Consider the following 22089-nt stretch of genomic DNA (forward strand, 5'->3'; position numbering starts at 1 on the left):
AGAAGCCCCAAATAATGGCAATTTATTTTAAGATAACTCAGTACATCACAGCTAACTAATTTCAAGGTTGCCATAACAGCATATTTCAGCCATCAAATAAATGTGTAAGCATAGAGGAGTGATGGAAACTAGATTCCAATAAAATCTAGAGGCCACAGCTTTCCCACCCCTGATTTAAAATAAAGAGCCATCCTAATGAATGAACTTCCCCTCTCCGGAGCCATTTCTCACTTCACTTCCCTCCCCAGTGTTAACTTTGGTTCTGTGATGGAGGTACACCAACGCTACCTGTCGCCAGGGGTTTTTTCAGGGGGAACTCACAAGAACTCACTTCCAGCACCTCTCAGGTAGGTTCCGGCACCTTTCTGGTGGGTGCCACTGCCATTCTAAGAGAACGAGGGATATGTCCACAATGAGTTCCGGCACCTCTTTTTCTAGAAAAATAGCACTGACTATCACTAACACTAACCAGGGTTCTCAGGTGGGCTAGGATTTGAAACTAGGGTTGGGAGTGAGTTTACACACCAGGGTTAGGAGGAAACCTTGTTTGCTTGGAGGGGAGGGCATTGCTTTAAAGATAAAAGATAAAAGCAGAGCTAAAGTGCTTATTTGTGAAGCTAGCTCCCATGAATCTGCAGAGAGCCAGTGTTACATCTGCGCTACTAGATGGACTAGCCAGCCAGCTCCATGTGCACAAACACCACTGGAAAAATTCTGTTTTTCAGAGTCACTCTGCATGTTCAAAATAGTCTTACGCCACAGTCCTATGGTGACTGGACCATATCAGGCTGCAGGTGTGGGAGAGTTACATCTGAAATCTTTTTTAAAATCATGCACACAAGCCCCATTCTTGACATTCATAAAAAACACTTCTCACACTGCCTCGCTACATCAAAATGTTCCCAAAGTTCAACTTGCATCAACTCCTGTGGTTCACACTTAATGTCTGTTCCACAACAGACAAACCCTGGCTTGTTTCTCCAAAGTTGGTTTGTTTTCTGCTTGCCTCATGCCCTTCTACTCTGGTGAGCTTCTGGGGTGGGGTAGTCAAACAAATTATGGTTAAGGAAGGGTGCTGGGTTCACACATAGTAAAATGAACCACAGCTCATAAGCCAACAGCAAAGCACAGCATCAGATCATGGTCTGTTGAGAGCAAACATACAATAGTTAAGCTACTGAGCAGAGTTTACTCACAGCACTATTTTATACAAACCAGGGGAATTAACTTACAGGTATACCAGCCACGCCTTGCTACAACACCTTGGAAAGGGTGTCCTTCTTCAACCGTCATGGTAGACGTACCGTAGTTATATACCATGAACTGGGCTGCTTTACTCCTTCCTGCTAGTACACTGGAGAAAAAAATCATGATCTCTTCATAGTTTTCCTCTGCATAACAAGTATAAAGGCCCTCATTCAATTACAAGGCAAGTTTCTCTATAATCCTCTAAGAGTCTAAGTGGACACCAGCCCAGGATGGATGGTTCAGCTGGGCTCACCAACACTGCCACCTACAGGCTATGCATCCTATTGACAGGCAGAGAACAAAGAAAAAATTCTCCTGCCTGGAAGATCACACAAAAATAATCTCCACAGCTGAAGATACATAATTATTATTTCTTTCATTCTCTTACATTTCTTACATTCTTGATATTCTCCCTTTCTTGCTAGGAGCTGGTGGAAGAGTACATTGTTCCTTCCCTTTCACACTGATCTTCACATCAACCCTTCACATAAACTTGGGATGAAAGGGGGCGCAGAGCAGCTTCACAACATTAAAAATGCACACACGTTTTTCCACATGTGGTGGTCCCATAAAGTAATTAAGGAATATTGGGAAACTATATATAATGAATTTTAAAAGATATTTTATAAAACTTTCCCCAAAACACCTGAGATTTTCCTCTTGGGGGTGGTAACCACGGAGGTCCCCCAAAAAACAAGAGAGTTACTTTACGCCACAGCCGCAGCTAGAACCTCATTGGCACAAAGGTGGAGAACAAATATAGCACCCACTCAGGAAGAGTGGCAGTGTAAAATGTTTGCATATGCTGAACTGGCTGGTCTGATGAACAGGATAAGAGAAAACGAAGATAAGGAATATAAGGAGGAACTGACAATGTTTATTGAATATTTTAAGGACCAGTATAAACAAATACATAGCTTAGCGGGTCTTGAGTAAATCCAGCAGAGTTGAAATAGAGTATTTGATAGATAACAAATTGGATGATGGAAGAAGTTTAAGGACTATTTAAAGAAATACTATAAAATTAATGACAGCTAGAATGATGTTGGGTTTAAAATAAATGGTTACTATTAGCAATGGTTAAGATAAAGAGAATAAGGATGATTAACATAAATTTATAGTAAAATAAGGGAAGATTCGCTGAATAATTGTAAGAACTTGGAATACAGAAACGGGAAGCAAGAGGAAGTCGAGGAAGTAAGGTTTAAGAAATTGGGACATGAAATGGTACTTGTTTTTTTTTGTTCTGTTATTGCTTGTTGCTTGTTTATGTATGTTTTGTTTGTGTTAATATAAAAAATTGTTTAATAAAAAATATTATAAAAAAAAACCAAATTGGATGATTAAAAAGATGTAGATTACGCGGAGTAGTAGAAAAGCAAAAGGAACCAGGAAAAGGGTAGGAGGGAAGTCTTTTGGTATATGTATACATGCTGTATTTTGTACAAAGTTGTAAGTGAGGCAGGGCAGGGGGAGGGGGAGAGGGTTAAGTATGCTCTCTGTTCCTGTTTTTTGAAAATGCAAATGAAAAAATAAATGAAAAAATGCACACACAAAAAACAGAAATAAATTAAACTGCTTTTACTTTAATTTTATTGAAATCTAAAACAACGAGAATCCAGGCAGAAATGAAATTTAAGGGCCAGCCAAATAAACCCCAAGTGTTTAAAGTGATGAAAAGAATTCAGAGATGGGGCTCAAAAGATCTCTGCAGGAAGGGCATCCCATAGCCATAGCACCATCACCCAAACCCTCTGTCCCTTGTGCTCATGAAGGGCTACTGGGAGCGCATATTTAAAGGTAGGGAGGCTCATCTGGCCAGGGCAGCCACTAAGATTGTCTATCTTCAAGAATCAGTGCCTGGATTTGCTTTCTTTCCTCTTCTCTCCCCACTCTCCCCTTTTTCCTTTCAGGCCACGTCTTTTAATTGTGAGCCTGCAGGCAGAGACCATCTTGCTTTTCACTCAGCATGTTAAAATTGTAAAAACAACCACCCAGAAACAACAACAACAGGCTATTGCACAAAGGGAGCAAGTCTACTATGGTTTATCTTAAAGCTGCAGGCAGCGGTTCATGTGAGAGAAGATAGTCCCTTAAGTTATTGGCTCCCAGGTATCTCAGGCTTTATAAAGATCAAAGCTAGCACCTTGAATGGTGGCAGATCAGGGCTCAAGCCCTCTGGTGCACAGGGCCACTAGACAAATTCCTACACTGAAAGCTGCTCTGTGCAACTAACTATGTGCATAGGCATAAATCAGGGGTGGTTGATCCCGAGCTTGGAGGCCTGATCTGCCCCCGCCACAAGCAAGTCCCCTCACCCATGACCTCACCAATTTTAGTAGCAGCTGCAGAAAGGAGAAGAAATGTAAGTGGGTGGTGGAATGAATAAAGCCCAATGCATAGCTGTCAATGTTTCCCTTTTTCTAAGGGAAATTCCCTTATTCCGAATAGGATTCCTCGCAAGAGAAGGGAAAAGTTGACAGCTATTGCCCAATGCCCTGATGGGGATGCCAATTGTGCCCCTCCTCAGTCATGAGATTGGTCATTTAATGAGCACAGAAGGGTGGGAACTGCTCTCCTCTGTATAGCTGCACATGTCAGAAGAGGAAGGGAGGCTATGTGCTTAGGTGTGAGTCTGCATGAAAGAGTGGGGGAGGGGTGGGCATATCCATTGCTGTTATGTGGCTGCCAGAAGATTGGCCAAGAGTGAATGCAGCCCTTGGGCCATAAAAGAGTAGCCACCCCTGATGTAGATGGCTGTGTCCCAGCAGTCAAACATCAAAGCCTTGTATTGTGACCATCAACATTCCCAAAGACTAGCTGCTCAGTCTGTTACAGGAGAAACCACCAAGAATCCTGTGTTGTGTTTAATGCTAAATGCTATCGGGACATAGTTGTTCAAGCACTCAAGCCCACTTTTCGGGTGCATGAAGCGTAAAGCCTGTGCCAGAGCTATGCTATTATCTTTAAAAAGAAAGGACTGGATCACTATAGGCCCTCAATTAGAAAAAAAGAGCAACATACGTACACCAGAACCCACAATTAACAAGCACATGGGCAATTGTCACATGCAATAATATTCTAATCAGCAACCAGCTACTGTGCAGGGATTTTCTCCTGACATAAAACAGCCATGGCCTTTAGGTTGCCTTGAGCAAGTTTCTCTCTCTCTGACCATACGTTCCTAATTTGTGGAACAATTCCCTCTTCCTTTAGGAATGCTGCAATTGCGAAAATGTACAAAAGCGCTAAAGCCTCCTTGCCTTGAATCTAGAGTTGTCATCACCAACATGCTGGTACCTGGATGCAGAGCCCAGTGGACTTGGAGCAGTTTGGGATGGGAGCCAGCCTAAACGTTATCGGTTCACTGGAGGCAGGGGAGGTGGGCTGCAGAATGAGATTGCCTGGTAGGATAGATGGCTGCTTTGCAGGAGATCAGCAAGATTTTCTGTCTCCCAATTATTTAACAACAGCAGCAACAAAAAGGCTTATTTTCCCTCCCTCCCCTCCCTTTCCAACTTAGACGGATAAAATGAAATGCATTGGGAGGGGGGAAGGCGTGTTTTGGGGGGAAAGAGGCCATGAGCTGAGTTCTGGTACAATTTCTGGGTTCTTCTGCAGCACACTGTACCTTCATGAATGCTAAGTGTATACCCACTCCGTCCCACCCCAAGGCATTATTTTGGCAGACCTAGAAAGCTCCAGTAACAATAAAGGAGTTCTGTATTCTTTAATTCTGGGGTGAGGAACCTGTGACCTTCCAGACTCCCACCAGCAGCAGACTTGGGTACCATGGCACCCTGCGCAAGGCCAAAATTTGGCACTCCCCCACCAGTCCTCACGCTGCCTTCCCAAAGGTAGGTAAGGAGGCCCTGACTTTGGGAAGGAGGGGTGAGGTTGTGGCAGAATCCTAGAGCCCTCCCATCTCCTTCCCAAAGCTGAAAAAGCACTAGGAAGGAGGCAGCAGGACTCTATGACCCTGTCAGAGCCTCACATTTCCTTCCCAAAGTCCAGTGCCTTCCTTACCGGGCCTTGATCATCATCATCATCATCATTATTCTTTATTTGTACCCAGCCCATCTGACAGGGTTGCCCCAGCCACTCTGGGCAGCTTCCAGCATACATAAAAACACAACAAAACATTAAACCTTAGAAAGCTTCACGATACACGGGCTGCCTTCAGATGTTTCCTAAATGTTATATACTTGCTTATCTCCTTAACATCTGATGGGAGGGCGTTCCACAGGGTGGGAGATGGCGCTCCCTCAGCTCAGCGCACAGTGAGTGCACACCACTGGCACAACTCAAAACCGCCCCTGCTCCCACCATCCCTGACCACTGACCATGCTTGCTACAGCTGGTGGGAATTGGAGTCCCAACAAAGAGCTGAAGGCTCCACAGGTTCCATCACCCCTGCATTCATCTATGCCTAAAAGCTGCTTGGGGCAGTCTTCTCCCCCCCCCCCCCCGTCTTGGAAGGCTGCAGCCCATCACCACGAGGGCACTTCACTTTGGCATAACCCCCCCCCCCCGACTTCAGTGTGAATATTCAAGAGTTATGGTACCTTTGTCTGCAAAACAAAGTCAGTAAGGATCAATATCAAGGCACAGAGTTGTTCCAATTGTCTGATTTTTCAAGGATAAATCTCACAGGTCTGCCAAGTCCTCCTGGGAGCCTTGCCAAGAGTCCGCTTAGCTAAGCCGACCAACATACATAAAACACACAGTTTCACAACCCTCAGCCAAGGCTCAGATTCATTCAGGTTAACAGAATCTGGTTCTGTTGAATGCTGACAAGAGGCCAAAACACACAGGACTGTGAAAGCTCCTGCCACACTAAATCTTTTACTCCTTAAGGCACCACTAGATTCCTTAATAACCTTGGAAGATCCTGTTATCACCTATTACCGCTGCTGCAGAAGGGCAACCGCGCTTATCTTGTAGGCATTTGAGCTCAGCGTAGAAATGTCACAGGCTGAAGCCATTGCATTTCATGGCCTTTTGGTCCTAGCGTTTCATCATTGTCTTCTATCCCACCTGCCCAGGCAGACATATCTCTTGCTGGCTGTGGAGAACACTTCTTGCATTTGAGGAAGTGACCCCTGCTCCACAAAAGCTTCTGTCACAAAAACAAGTCTGCTAGTCTTTGATGGCAGCCTTCCCAAGCCTGTGGTTCTCCTGGTGCTGTTGGTGGACTGCAACTCCCATTAGCCCCAGCAATTCATAGTCTGGGATGGTGGGAATTGTGGTCCCATATCCAGAGGGCACCAGATTGGGAAAGTCTGCTATAAGGGGACTACAACACTCATTGTTGTTCTTGCTGCATCAGACTAAACCAACTACATCTCTGGATTATTCAGTGCTCTCTATTAAAAAAGAGAAAAAAGTATCCACATCCATTCAGTTTCCATGCAAACTAAGGCTCTTAAGACCAGCAGCATCAGTCATCTGGAACATTGCTACTGTTGAAATCAGACAAGCACATGCAATTCCAATACTAGATCACCAAGCATTTGTTTCACCAAGCATTTTTCAAGAACTAATTTAATTCTGTGTTGGTTCTTCATCCTGTGTTTAATGGTGCTGCATTTTTATGATATTTTTATGTTTTTATTGCAAACTGCCTTTATTTATTTATTTATTTATTTATTTATTTATTTATTTTACTACTATTCCAGGCCCAGGACCTCAATCAATCTCTTAAGGGTCGCTTCTCCCCATACAAACCGAGCTGGACCCTGCGCTTGTCATCTGAGGCTCTTCTCTGTGTTGCCCCTCCCAGAGAGCTTTGGAGGGAGGCAACAAGAGAAGAGGCATTTTCTGTGGTGGCTCCTCAGGGGTGGGCTGCTCGCCCCAGAGAGGCTCGCCTGGTGCCATCAGGACATGTGAAGAGGAATGGTTTTGCCTGGCATGTCTGTCAGTATGCTTCCTATTATGTTTTTACCACTGATGTCCTGTATTTTTAAAAATGTTGTACACTACCCTGGGATCTTTTTTCATACAGGGTGATATATTATTATTATTATTATTATCATTATCATTATCATTATCATTATCATTATCATTATTATGAAGAAGTTGGTAGTTTATGAATATTCTTATAAATAAAGTAAGTGTTGGTCCAGAAGAAGAAAAACTTCAAAAATTATTATTTCTGCAATTAATTTATTAATTGCCTTCTAAACCACCAAAGCAATTTACCCATGACACTTAAAAACATCAAAAACCACAAAAACATTTAAAAGAAGACTAAAAGCTGTTTCCATGATTCTAAGTGCACACCTGAGGTAAAAATCCAAAGATGGCAGAGAGCGCCTGTCCTCCTGGGTTGGAGAAGCTCACAGTTTGGTCCCCTATCTCTGGATGGTCCCCTACCAGCTTAGCACATCCTAACTGCAGGGGTTTGGAAGAATACTCAGGCCCACCCAAACTCCACCCCTTGATGACACCAAGTTCCCACCCAATAAATACGGCATTTGCAGAAGCATAAACCCACTCATAGGAGCGCAGGCATTTAACCAGGTTCTGTGGAAGCATCTTCCCCCCCTTTCCCTACGTAGTTTCAGAGACCTGAGCTCACTGGCAGTGGCCTGATTCTTCAGAGCTGACCTGGCTTGGACACTGGAGCTGCACCCATATTCCAAAGACTTTAAAACCATCTTAACCAGACAGCAGCAGCACTCAAAAGATAAATCAGAGGCTCAAAGACAGCACAGTACATCGGAAGCTGCCTTATACTGAATCAGACCATTGGTTCAGCCACCTTAGTATTGGCCACACTGCCAACTGGGCTCCCTGTCTTCAGCTGGTGGGTCAGGCCCCACAGCTGGACCACAGCCTGATCTAAAGTGGGTCACAAAAGCAGGACCAGCACCACACTCATCACTAGACAAAGATATGGTGAAAAAGAAAGGAAGGAAGGAAGGAAGGAAGGAAGGAAGGAAGGAAAGAAAGAAAGAAATTTACACATTAAAATACATGTCAAATGTGCAAGCCTGAATAGGCTTGTTTAAACAAAAGAAACGCCATCGCATCAGGAGGTCCATTCCATACGATGTACGAATCAAGCCTTAGTGTGGCGGCATCTGCCCTTTGGAACTTCCTGCCACTACACAGCAGGCAACTGAAGACTACACAGCAGGCACCTACTGAAGACCATTTTCAACAAGCCATTTAAGAGGAGGGGTTTTTTATCCCATCTGTATCTGTATTGAATTTGGAATCATTTCAAATCTGTTTTTTATTGTTGATGTTTTTATTATCCTTTTGTTGTTTATCATCACTTTGGGATATTTCATGGGAACCGATTCATAAATGAAATGAAATAAATATAAGTGGCAATCGACATTCATTCCTTTGGGGAAAAGTAAAATACTGCACTTGGAGGGAATGTTATGACGATGCTGAAAGCTGCCCACTATGCTTAACGCTGACTGATCTGACCACCAGCAGGGCAAACAAGCAAAATGAAGTCAATACATTTTCCGTGGATTATTCTTGGGGTGCAAAATGCACATCACATCCTAAGAGGGCCAGCACTCCAAGCACTCCCCCCCCCACACACACCTGTTTATCATAAAGCAGACATTTAGCTTAAGGTTACCAGATGTCCCCAGATTTACAAATCAGTCCCCTGACAAAATCCATCCATTCTGACTGAAGTTGAAAAGTGTCCCCGGATTCACTGAAAGAAATCTGGTAACCTTAATTTAGCTAGTTAATTATACCTAGGTGAACTAACCTGATTTCTCAGGAGTGACTGCAGAGGTCACTGGCAACTGCAAACCTCATGTCATATTAAGACAAATTCTGTCTGCCTCCAACCTCCTCTGAGCCAGGGGAAAGAAAGGCTCAAGCGCCATTAAGAGTTTCAAAAGCCAAACACAGTTGTGCATTTGAACACAGGCACCTACTGACAGCCGATTTAAATGGGACTCTGAATGTAGCCAAGATGCACAGTGATGGATTCGTTATTCAAGCAACTGGAAGAAAATTCACAGATTCATCATCCACCTTAAGGGAAAGCTGAGCAAACGACAGATGAGCCATGCACAGCTCTGCCATCCAGCCTGCTAGAATAAGCATCATGTCAAACCACACCTGGCTGTGTGATGAGGGGACTGTAGGAATCAAGCTTGAGTCAAAATCATAAGAGATGTCAAACATTTACTGGACCTCAATCTTAAAGACACCTCTCCAGTGCTTCAGCCAAGCCTTTCCCAATCATCCTACCTAGAAGCTTCTGAAGCTGCAGCTAGGAATGAAACATATGCCTCTCACCCTTCCTTTTTTTAAAAAAGAGACACATTAAAACACTTATTTTATTGATTTCAGGATGAACAGATATGCTACATCTTGCCAAACAAATACTTCTTGTGATACAGATTGTTTTCCCCGTTTTATACACACACAAATGCACACACACCTTTTCTGAAATCCAGCTGGATTTGAGTTGGTTGGTGTCTCTGGTAACTTACATCATGGATGCTGGCTCCTATTATAGATGTGCGTTCTGCATTATTTTATTAAAACTTTTGCTACAAATTTGTTATGGCCTTTGGATAGAACAATAAACTCATATGTATATGAATGTATGTAAAAATATTTTTTCATACATGCCAATGAAAAGTAGGCAGTTTGTATCTGTTTTCCTTTCTAAGGGCATACGAAATAAAATGGAACCATGTTCTTGGGTCAATCACTCTACCTGTCTCACTGCTCAGCCTACTTCACAGGACTCTTGAGAGGATAAGCAGGGAAACAGCATACATCAATCTGAGCTCCTTAGAGAAACAGCTGAATATAAATGCCATTCAATATATACAGTAATACCTCTGGTTACGAACCATCCTCCTTGCAAACGCTTCAGGTTATGAACTCTGCTAACCCGGAAGTAGATGCGAGTGGAAATTGTGCGCACAGTGGGAGGCCCCATTAGCAAAAGCATGCCTCAGGATAAGAACAGTTTTGAGTTGAGAACGGACCTCCGGAACGAATTAAGTTTGTTACCAGAGGTACCACTGTACACCCTTTCTGGACCTTATTGTTCTGATTCTTTTCTGCCCCTCCAGGCTTTTTAGATCTGTGCACTTTTCCTCCACTGGATGTTAAATTCTTTTTTTGGTGATGCCGTGTAGCTGATTATACTCTTTGACTTGCCGTTGCTGAGAAATTTATGTTGTTGCTTTTTTATATTGACAGCTGAATGACTGCTATGTTTTTCCTTTTCTTTCTTTTTCTTTTTTAAAAGTTTTATCCTTGTGAGCCACCCAGAGAATGCTGCTTTTGGGTGCCATACAAATGTTGCAAATAAAAATAAATAAAACAGATCATTCTGCTGTGGGAGACATGCGGCACCACTCATGATGCATGCTGCTCCAGAAAACATAAGAATGCAGGAAGGGAAACATGGAAGAGGGCAGGGTCATGAAAGACCCTATGTGAGCATCAGCAGTCAAATCAGGGAAGGGGAGATTTCAGCATCATTTCCAGATGATGTTTGAGAAAAGATGGGGAAGGAAGGGTTGCAGAGCATCAGCCATGCAGGCAGAAGGCCCTGATTTCAATCCCTGGCATTTCCTGGTAAGGAGAGGCCCTTCTCTGAAACCCTGGAGAGCTGTCACCAATCAATATAAACACTGCAGAGCTAAATGGACCAATGGTCTGATTCAGTATAAAGCAGCTTCCTGCATTCCTTGGCTCCCTACACCACTTCCTTCTCTCCACTTTCAGGGCTCCCAGTTCCTCCAAGGCCCTGTAAACATACGCCGACAGTGGCATGAAACTGTCATGCAGTCCCATTACTGGGCAGGACCAGTTGCACAGGTCTTTCCCATTCAGCTTAGGAGAGAAGGAAACAATGGCAATGGGAAGGAGAGAGGGGGGGGGGGAGAAGGCAGCAAAGACTCCAGGCAAGTAAAGACACTAACAAAATATTTTACTCTGAGCCATGCTTCCCCAACCTGATGCCCTCCAGACTCTTTGGATTCCAGTGGTGACTATCATTCCTGATGGTTGACTATGCTGACCTGAAGTCCATCTATATCTGGAGAGCACCAGATTGCAAAAAGGCTGCTCCAGGCAGATTGGAAAGTTAACACACACCCAGAAAGAAAGAAAGAAAGAAAGAAAGAAAGAAAGAAAGAAAGAAAGAAAGAAAGAAAGAAAGAAAGGATTAGCAAACTATTCCCATCACAAAGCATAAAAACAAAACCACAAACAAGTAGAGAGAGTTAGCAGAAAGCAGCGGAAGCTCAATTATTGTAAAGCATCGCCATAGGCGAAGCAAAACAAGAGTGACTACATTTGCATCCTAAACAGTAGAAGGAGAAAAGCACACAGACTGGCATTCCCTCAAGCACTGGATCATCCCATGGGATGAGAATGCAGCTCCCACAACCCTGCTTATGTCTTTTGAAGCTTATGCCACTTCAAAAAAATCTAGGAAGGGGACAGACAGGTAAGTTTTTTTAAGAGGGTGCTGCTTCCCACAGCACACAAACAAGTCCCATCCTTCCTAAACAGCCCCTTGCCTCACCTGTCCCTTCACAATTGTCTGAGTATCCCCTAACACATGGGGGTGCAGTCTCAGGTGGTGTAGAGACACATGAAGTCATCACCTGCTGAAACTAAAGGTGAGATACAAAAGCAAATAAACGAACTCCAGTAATGCACCAGGAAGCCGACAATGCCCAAAGGAGAGTATTGGAAGGCTTCTGAAAATGAGAGCCAGACATTGGAAGGGGCTGCTTAACCCTCCCCGCCCCACCCACCCATTCTTCTCTGGTCATTTCACCCTGAAGCTGGGTTTCTTCTGACCTTAAGAGACCACTTTGGACAGAAGAGATTGGGGTTTTTATTTTACATTGGGGGCGGGGGCTTTTGCAAGGAAGAAATCAGCAAGCCAGAGAAAGGTTAAAAACTCCTCTAGTGCCCCTTCCCTGAAAGGGGGGGAACCCCTACACTCACATCTACATCAGGAGGGAAATGCAGGCTTGGAAGTGGCACATTTCCCTTCCTCTTGTGTAGATCCAACCTCAGTGAACCCCTGACATTCCCCCACCAATGCATATCTCACCAATATTTCCAGCAACCTTGTCCTTTTGGGTTGTATATCCTATATTGCCCCTTGCATGTGCTTTACATGACACACACACACACACACACAAGCAAGGAGGCCAAACAGGGAAGGCTCAGAGAGGGTGGGCACATGTCCACAAGAGTCAGTGTGGTGCAGTGTCTAGAGTGCTTGACTAACATCTGGGAGAGCCAGGGATCAGACCCCAACTCAGCCTTGAGGCTTTCTGGGTGACTCTGAACCAGTCACAGTCTAACTAACCCCTGGGGAAGGGGAAAACTGTACACACCACCTTCAACTCCTCGGAGGAACGGTGAGCTAGACACTGAAATTAATAAATCAGCAATTCTACAGGTTCCCAAGCTGAGGCCTTTCAAAAAGACTGAATGAATGAGAGAAGAAAAAGTCACTGTGTGAGAGGGTATGAGTGGGGAAGAGGGGAAGGAAAGAAGGAAGGAAAGGAAGAGGGTCTGCACTAAATATCGTCTGGTTTAAATATTCTTTTTGAAAGTTGCACATCTCACACAACCCAAAAGATTATCTGTGTGTGTGTGTAAAAACTCCAAGTGATATTAGTAAATATCTCCATGACAACACAGCCAGACATCACCTTGTGACATCATCAACAGAATCATGTGAAGTCAACAGTTTTATCATCAGAAATAAATGGTAGGAAAATGAAATAAAGCAGAGGACATTCAAAGGGGGAAAAGATGGGGCATGATGCCATGACGTAGAGCATCAAAAGCATGCAGATGTGTTGATAGCAAATGCCCAAAATGGATGGTGCTTTTAGACCAGGGATGGGGAACCTGTGCCACTTCAGGTGTTGTTGGACTACAACTCCCATTGTCCCTGAACATTGGCTGTGATGGCTAGGGCTGATGGGTGCTGGAGTCCAACAATATATGGAAGGCCACAGGTTCCCCAGCCCTTCTTTACTCACTCACAAACCACAGTAAGGTGTTCAACCCTAATGAAAAATAATTGAGTTTTATGGCCTGAGAGATGCTGGCATTCCAGCATGGTTCACTTGATTATGAAAAGCAACTTCTCCACAGACACACTTAGCCCAAGAATTGGTCCACAGTTACAGAAGTGAACTGAGCTCATAGCCCTTTCACACAAAAACCAACTCCTTCTTCCCCCACCCTTTCATTTCAGCAGTAAAATTGGGGGAGGAGAGGGAGTCATTTGTTGTTACCATTGTTAGAAACAATTGGAAGTTAGAAATCCTCATGAATCGTCTTCTCATCACCCAGGGATCTTAGAGCCTGACTTACCAGAAGCCCACCCACTCCCAACTTATTCTGAGAGCTATACTTAGCAAGCAAGACATTTAAACCACCAACACGAAGCCCCCAAGACATGTCTGGTCATTGAGCAATGCCTGGCTTAAGGAGAAGCACCAAAAAAAGTAGCATCAATTGCAACTTCTGTTGCAAGCAGGCCATAAAGTCAGGGAGGGAGTTGGGGCACAGGCACCCATCACTTCCCACAGTCTTGACAATGTGGGGACCCACCTTTCATCCAACAGGAAACAGCCAAGAGGCACATGCAGGCTTAAGGGAGCTGGAATTTGGAGAAAACTTAGGACAGACTGAGCTCCAATATGAATGCAACGTGGGTCACCGATGCAACATTCACCTCAGCAAGTGTTGCACGTAACCACTGCCTTATCTTAAATGACATGCATTCAGGCATTGGCCCCCAAGGTGACATGTTGAGCATAGCAGCAATCTGTGACTCAGGCAGGCCACAGGTGAATTCTTCATGTGTACAAGCTAGCACACACTGTATGGGAACGCACACATGCACAGATGGAGACGTGCACAGATCAGTGCTTTGCCATGCCTTGCGTCACAACTGAAATCAGGCCACAAAATCAAAGGATGTTTACTTTGCGGATAAGCTTGTCTATCCATGGGACATTGCAGGGCTGGAAAGGGGGCAGGAGGGGCATCAACAGACAACAGAAGCTTCCTCGTGAGAAGAGGCTAATAGAAATGAGGATATTTAGTTTAGAAGACAGGATAAAGGTTTATAATTGCATGTGCATGGCTTGGTGCAAGGGAAGCAGAGAAACAATTTCTCTCTTTCGTATGCGATGTGATCCCACAAATGCTCAGTGAAATGAATGGCTTGTAGAATGAGGGGGGGAAGCAACTTGATGGGTGTAAGGAGGATGCTAAAGGGGGGAAATTAAATGGTCTGTGGGCACCAATGTGGCAGTCAAAATTCAGAGCCCACTGTGAAAGAAAAACAAACACCGCTGACAATCACTCCACATGTTTACTGCATCCTGTCTAATTTGGCTTCCAGACCACAGGCGGATGGGCACATCTGTGTGACAAGAAAAGCCCCTTGCACACAGAAAACTAGCATGTCCAGCCTGGCTTTCTCCCTGACATGCTGATTTTCTATGTGCAGGAATCTTTTCCCCCCTCTGAGGGTAAGGAAGCAGTCAATCCTGTGAGTTCCCACCTGCAGCACTACTGGCCAGACACATTTTCCAGCTCCGTGGGAATAAGGTCCCTGCCTGCCATATGAAACAGGGAGCCCATTCACACACTGCACAGCAGGAAATCAGAGTTTGCCACCAAGTGTTCACTGCTCAGGGATCGGCAGCAAATCCCACCTCCTGTACAAGTGTCACCTTCACACCTCAGGTTCTCAGTGCATAGAGAAGAACTGGGCAGACTTTAGCCAAATCTCTAAACCCCAATTTCATTTCCGCTGCTATGAAGTAGGGACAAGAGCAACCTGTGCAACTTTTTGTGTGGATCAGGGACCCTATGTTTCAATTAGGCTTTTCCCTGTCCTGTTTCAAGGGAGGGACCAAGAGTAGACTATAAATGTATCCTCAGCTGATTTCACTGCAAGGAAGGTGGGTCAGGCTAACAGGAAACTCGGATTGAAGGTGAGTCAGGCTAACATATGAAGCTACCTCAAATTGAGTCAAGTTGGTCCATCTAGCCCTGGTGTCTTCCAAATGATATTGAACCACAGCGCCCATCATCCCTAACCTCTGAGCGTGTTAATGGGAGTTGGGAGTTAATGGGAGTTGGAGTCCAGCAATGTCAGTTTCCCAACCAATGCTGCCTAGCAGGCAGTTTCAGGGAGAAGTACTCCCCAAAACCTGCTACCTGAACCAACCACTACAGGTACACAGAGGAAGGTGCCTTACATCAGGCCAGCCTATTTGACCATCTAGTACTGTCTACTCTGACTGACAGTGGCTCTCCAAGCTCACACAGGAAAAGGTCTCTCCCATTACCTGCTACCTGACCATTTAGATGCAGATGCCAGAGACTGATCCTGAGTCTTTCTATATCAGTTTTGGGGAAGCTATGCCTTCCCAGATGTTGCTGGACTCCAACTTCCACTATCCCTGGGGCTGAACTGCAGCTGGGAGGCCACAATCCCTGCTGTACTTGCTGAGGAGGTCTTCTACCACTGCGCTATGGTCCCTGTCCCCACACTCACCCATTTGCCATTTGCATCTCTCTACTACATTGCACCACCATCCAGTTTCATTATAAGAAAACTGCCCAAGCAGGAAAAAAGACATTTGCAATTTCCAGCACCTTCAAGCTAGACACAGTTTAACCACACCGCAGAGCGGGTTTTCTCCCCTCCTTCTTTGAAGCATTATGGATGAATTAAAACGCACCCTTGCTGAGCTGCTGACAGGTGAACATGCTCACCTCCTTTCTACCCTTTGCAAGTGTCGGAGAGGTGTGAATTGGCACTCTGCTCTGCTAAAAGCAAGCTTTAAACATAACATGTTGCAGCCGTGGGATGGCTCCCAGAATAATCCCTGGAGCCTGATTCACAAATTGTCCCCTGGAGTTTAAGCCAGATTCCTAGAGAGCCTGAATGAAAAGGAGAGCCAGAAAACTTAAAGCATGTGGGTGAGCCAGCTATCTGGCCACAGGGCAGCAGCCACACAGCGCACCTTATTTCATTCCTGTTTTCATCCTACTCTTCTTCCAAGGTTCATAAGGGGCCACAACAACCCTGTGAGGTTGGCTAGCCTGAGAGATGACAGCTGACCAAAGGTCACCCAGTGAGTTTCATGGCTGAATGGGGATTTGAACCCTGGCCTCCAAACAGAATCATAGGATTGTAGAGTTGGAAGGGACTCTGAGGGTCATCCAGTCCAGCCCCCTGCAATGCAACAAGCTGGCTTTTGAGTGTTCGCTTGGGAGGGCGGAACAGCACTATGGAGCGAAGGATGACTTTGTTGGAAGCTGCCATTCGCAAGTCAGACCAAGGGGTCCATCTAGCTCAGTACTGTCTAGACTGACTGGCAACAGGATTTCACCCAAGAGCCTCTCCCAGCCCTGCCTGGAGATGGCCAGGACAGTACCTGGGACCTTCTACTTGCAAAGCAAGTGTTCTGCCACTGAACTGCGCCCGACATCTCCTTCAGGTGACAAGGTCACATCCAGTTTCATAATTCCAACAACAACAAAATTCAGCATATGCAAGCACTTAAAGAGATCTAATGTGGGGCAAGATTGCACAAAGAACACAATCTTAAGCTACTTCATGATTATTCCTTCACTCCTCCCTCAGGAAAGAAAGGACTCTTTTGGAACAGAGCCTGCCTGCAAGGGCAGCTTCAGAAGGAGACCTCTGTGCCTTCAGGTAGCAAGGGAATAAGATGCAAGGGGTTCTGTAGCCAGAAACTGGGACTTTGTATTTACAGAAGCGTCAGATCCCCGCCTGCCTCTTCCAACCAACACAAACCTCTGCACTTGGCCCAATGAATTCGACGTCAGGTTTGCAACAATAAAAAGATGCTTTGGGGGCCACAGATCTCTTTGGTGGCAGGCAGCTAATTTGCAGTGCAATCCTCAGCATGTTTACTCTGAAGTAAATTCCACAATAATAATAATGGGTGAGGGGTTATGGTTTTTGTTTGTTACCATGCTGTGTATTTTTTTGTGTTTTTATATTGTAAAAATGCTCTGTGCTCCTCAGAGGAAGGGCAGTATAGAAATTCTAACAACTCCTCAACGGGGTTTTCTCCCTGGCGAGTTGCACTTGGAATGCAGCATTTTATTCCTGCCACCTACAAGCCATGCAGGACTTGCCCCGATCCCTGGAAATGGTTAGCAATAAAAATGCTTGAAGAGCTTCACATGCACCATTGTCACAGTGCAATTCTTATGACAAACTCTGCAAGGCAAGGAGGTCAGCGCTACCATCCCTACATTGCTGCCGGTGGTGAGACTCAGCAAATCTGGGCTTTGCTAAGGCCCCCTGGTAAGTTCACCACAAGGGCAAGCTTTGAACCCAGAGCTGCCCCATTTGTCGCTCGGTCTCATAACTACCAAGCCACACCAACGTGGTCAGCCTAGGAACATAGGAAGCCACCTTGTACTGGCTCGGCCATTGCGCCATTGGTCTCTGGCTCAGACTTCTACGCCTAGTAGCTGAAGATATTTGCAGCCCTAACTGGAGATGGGAAATTGAACCAAGGACCTTCAACATTCGAAGCAAGTACACTTATCCCTGAGCTAAGGACCTTCCCCAGAGGATATGGATGTAGGCTATAGTCCAAGGAACCCTCCAGGGAGTTGAGCAATATCCAAACAGCTGCTAGGGTGGAAGCATGGGCACAGCCAGGATTTTTGTTAGGGGGCAGATTTTTATTTTTTTATATTGATTTTGATGGATTTAGGGGGGATTTCTGCCACCCCTTGGCTACACCCATGGGTAGAAGGTCACAGGTTCCCTGGCATCTTCAGGTTGTTGTTTTGTTTGTTTCTCAAGGAACCAGAAAGCAAGCAACGCAATGATCTTCTTCCAGATAAGCACTGCCAGTCACTAGTAGACAACACTGGATAAAATGGATATATACTCTGTTTTGCTGCAGGGTGGCTTCCTCTGCCCCATCCCATGCACTGCTGGTTTTCTTGTTGGTCTTTTCGGTGCTACTTCCTGCTCTAGATCACCCACTTTTGCATTATTCAAGCACTAAGTCACAGAAAAAATGGTGCAAACAAGTTCTGTCTGGAACGCATGGCAAGTTTCTAGTCCCCATGGATGCAGCTAAAACAACAACAACCCCCGACCTAGGCAACGCAAGCTCACTAAGACTGTTGCACATTGCATGCAGATGACTTCGTCTCACAATATGGAAAGATCAACAAGCGCTGCTGGCGGTTGTGGGGGGTACATGGGTTTCCCCACACCAAAGCAGCTGGAGACAGTTCGTCAAATGCTATTAATTGCTGCGGCAAAAAAAAATTAGCCCCCCAGCGGTAAAGCCTGGCAGTTCCCCCATGACAGCGGCAGGAGCATAGCGAGAATTCAACTGCCTAAACTTGTTGGGGCAGACAAAAGCTTGCGCGAACCCTGAGCTGAGGAGGATGCACACGTCCCGGTCCAGGGTCTAGAAAACACGGGGCGGGGGGGGGCGAGCGGGACCAGCGCTACTACAAGCCCGGCCAGGCGTCCTCTCCCCCTGCGCCGACCAGGCACCGCAGCAGCAGCAACCCTGCCCTCCAAGCCTGGCATAGTCCTCGCCCCCACCCAGCCCGGGCGCAACGAGCGATTGGTGTCCGGCAGATCGGAGAAGCCTCCGCGGTGCCCAGGGACGCCAGATGGGGAAGATCCGAAAGAGTTTGGCGGCGGAGCCACAGGCAGACAGAAAGGCCCAAGGGGGGCGGGAGGGAAGCAAGTACATAGGGTTACTCACAGCGCCCGGAGCTTGACCCACATCTTCTTACTGGGGGCGGACTTGAGCTCCAGGGGAGAGGGGCAGCCCTCGGGGGATTCCAGCAGGTCGAGCTGCGGGACCTCCATCGCCGCTGCTTCTGACACCAGACGGGGAGAAAGAGAGAAAAGAAATGGTGAGCCCCCAGAGAGCAAGCGCCTCGATTCCCCTCCCCACCGATCTTCTAGCCCCACTCCCGCGCGTGGGGGGGGGGCAGGCAATGCTCTCCCCCCACAAGCAAGCAAGCGCGCACCCTCTCCCTGCCTTTGCGCGCTAGCTGGTTACCCCACGTAACCGGGTGGCTTGCTGGGCGCTCGGCGCTGCCTGCAGGAGTCGCCGGCCGGGGCTGGTGCGCAAGGAGCGGGGGGCGGGCTCGGGCGAAGCGAGCCGCCTGAATCATCCGTTGTTGGGGGAGCTGCAGCCAATCCCCCCCGCGCCGGTCTTAATGGCCTCCCTTAACCGAGGGAGGGAGGGTGGCTTCCCGTGCGATCCCTCCTCCTCCTCCTCGGCCGGCTCCCGCGATCCACTCTCCTTCCCCCTCTCGGCTCCCACGCGCGGCTCCACAGCGGAGAAGATGAACCGCGCGCCTCCTTCCCTCGCTTCTCCGGGGAAGGCAAGCGGGAAAGGCCGCCGAGTCCCGCGCGCCCTGGCAGGTGCCTGCAGGGGAGGCGAGGCGAAGCCAAAATGGCCCCCGCGCTGGGCCACAAAAGCCCGCGACCCCCGCAGCCTCCATCCTCGGCGAAGGCCGCCCTCGCGACCATTACCCGGCTCCAGTCGCCCTCTCTGCCCGGGGAGACCCCTGGGCTGCGGCGGCGGCGGCGGCGACGTCCCGGAGAGGAGCAGCCCGGGCGCAGCTGCTGGGGATGGTGATAATGGGGCGGCGGCGGCGGCGGCGGCTGCCTCCTCGGAGCGCATCCGGATTCCGGTGGAAGCGTCGCTGGCAGCGCGCAACTTTCTGCAAGCGGCCAGCAGCAGCGCGGCTCGCCCCTGTTGCTGGCGCGGCGGCGCGGGCAGTGCGGCAGCGGGGAGAGGCTGGGCGAAGGAGGCGGGCCGGGCAGGGCGCAAGGCAGCCAGCCAGCAATTACCCTGGGGCACCGTTGCGCGGAGAATCCGCGGGACCGAGTCGCGCACCTGTTTCCTACTCCAGCGCTCCGCTCTGACGAGAGAACCTCTGAGGACGGGCAGAAGCCACCAGGCAGCATTCGGCCTGTGCCAACGTATGCTTAGGAACATAGAAACTTGTAGCCACTAAGACACGCACTATACATCCCACGCCCCCAAGACTCCTGGAAACTGTAGTTTACCCCTAACAGACCTGCAATTGTTGGCACTCTTAACAAACTGCAATTCCCAGGATTCCTTGGGAAGAGATGTGCTATCAATGTCTGGCTGCTGCACAGCCTTTTACTAAGCCAGTTCCACTGGTCCATCACGCTCCATATTCTCAACATCGGGGATGGGGATAATGGGCATAATCAGGATTTTTGTTGGGGGGCGCTAAACCTCAGATTTGTGCTGCTTTTGATTGATTGGGGGGCAGCTCCCCCTCTTTGGCTATGCCCGTGATGGGGAACCTCAGGTCCAGGGGCCAAGTGCCCCTCTCTGTCCAGCTCTCAGAACTTTTCCCCTGCTCAGGCTTCAAGTCCTCCTTGGGTGTATTGGCCTGACTGAGTTGTGTCCTACAATTTTATGATTCTATGAAATTCCAAACTGCAGGATCTCTTCATGATAGTCGTAGCCAAGCCCATGCAGAGGGGCCGCGGGGAGGAGCAGCTGGGGACCCTGGCCCCAGGCCTCAGAGGCCAAAGCTTGCCAGGGGGCCCACCAGAGACCAGCTACTTTTTTTGCTTGAGTTTATAACTTTATTTTAACAGAACTCTCACCCCAGGCCACAGACAAGCTCTGCACAGGCCTGGTCACAGCCACACAACTCACAGCCACACTGCTTTTTAAGATTATACAGCCTCCTAAGGTTGGGCAATGAGGGACTAAATGAGGGACGCGGGTGGCGCTGTGGGTTAAACCACAGAGCCTAGGACTTGCCGATCAGAAGGTCAGCGGTTCGAATCCCCGCGATGGGGTGAGCTCCCGTTGCTCGGTCCCTGCTCCTGCCAACATAGCAGTTCAAAAGCACATCAAAGTAAAGTGCAAGTAGATAAATAGGTACCGCTCCAGCGGGAAGGTAAACGGCGTTTCTGTGTGCTGCTCTGGTTTGCCAGAAGTGGCTTAGTCATGCTGGCCACATGACCCGGAAGCTGTACGCCGCCTCCCTCGGCCAATAAAGCGAGATGAGCGCCGCAATCCCAGAGTCGGCCACAACTGGACCTAATGGTCAGGGGCCCCTTTACCTTTTTAAGGTTGGGCAAATGATTTGCTCCAATATCTGCTTTCAGAGCAGCATTTTCCTTTAAGTAACCCTGTCTTTCTCAGAACTTGCACATCCTTTTCTTGAAACCAAAGCACCTTGTCTTTCCAAATGCTAAGCCTTGGAGCAAATGGAACAACTCCTCTTCAGTTTTCTTTTCCAGGGTGACCCTGGGAGCCAGTGGCTCTCTCGCCTCCTCTTTCCCTCTGGTTGGCCCCAATCAGCACAAAGGGTGAGAAGACATATTTTCCATGGTTCAAAGCTCCGCATCTATGCTCCCTGCTATTCTGAACCACTACATCTCTGCTCTAGATGAGCTGAAGTAGATTGGCATGGATTTCTGTCTCTCAATTGTTAAACAATAGCTGCATCAAAATGGCTGCATCAGGATATCCCGTTCAAGTATCCATTGCCCTCCTGGGTGGGTAGTCGTCACACAGCCTGCACCTGTACATCTGAGAGTAGGACCCTGGTCCATAGCTGTGACTTCAAGAGAGTTTGGAGAGCCCTCATTGATACGTTGCTGTCAGACACTCATCATCTTCAAGGCTGTGCATAATTCCCTCTATTTCTGATGCTCAGGCTGTGAGTGCTGTTACTTGTGTAGCCAAAATCGTACCATCCCACACACAGCCTTGGGTAAGCTCAATTTCTGCAGAAAGATAAGAA

General features: G+C 47.3%; 1 protein-coding gene across 5 annotated transcripts in view; it reads right to left on the reverse strand.

The window, feature by feature from the left end:
• PDE1B (phosphodiesterase 1B) overlaps window positions 1-20049 on the reverse strand; it is a 134461-nt gene extending 114412 nt beyond the window's left edge. The window contains exons 1-2 of one of the 5 annotated variants that reach the window (XM_053369905.1): window positions 19820-20049; window positions 19038-19152 (exon numbers count right to left, since the gene is read on the reverse strand). In XM_053369905.1, the coding sequence (XP_053225880.1) occupies window positions 19038-19152; window positions 19820-19970 (266 nt within the window). In that variant the 5' untranslated portion in view covers window positions 19971-20049. The other 4 variants (XM_053369897.1, XM_053369922.1, XM_053369914.1 and 1 more) reach the window with 4 other exon arrangements.
• Window positions 20050-22089: the final 2040 nt, after the last annotated feature.

Source organism: Podarcis raffonei, chromosome 2, assembly GCF_027172205.1.
Source record: "Podarcis raffonei isolate rPodRaf1 chromosome 2, rPodRaf1.pri, whole genome shotgun sequence".
In the NCBI taxonomy this organism is placed as follows: domain Eukaryota; kingdom Metazoa; phylum Chordata; class Lepidosauria; order Squamata; family Lacertidae; genus Podarcis; species Podarcis raffonei.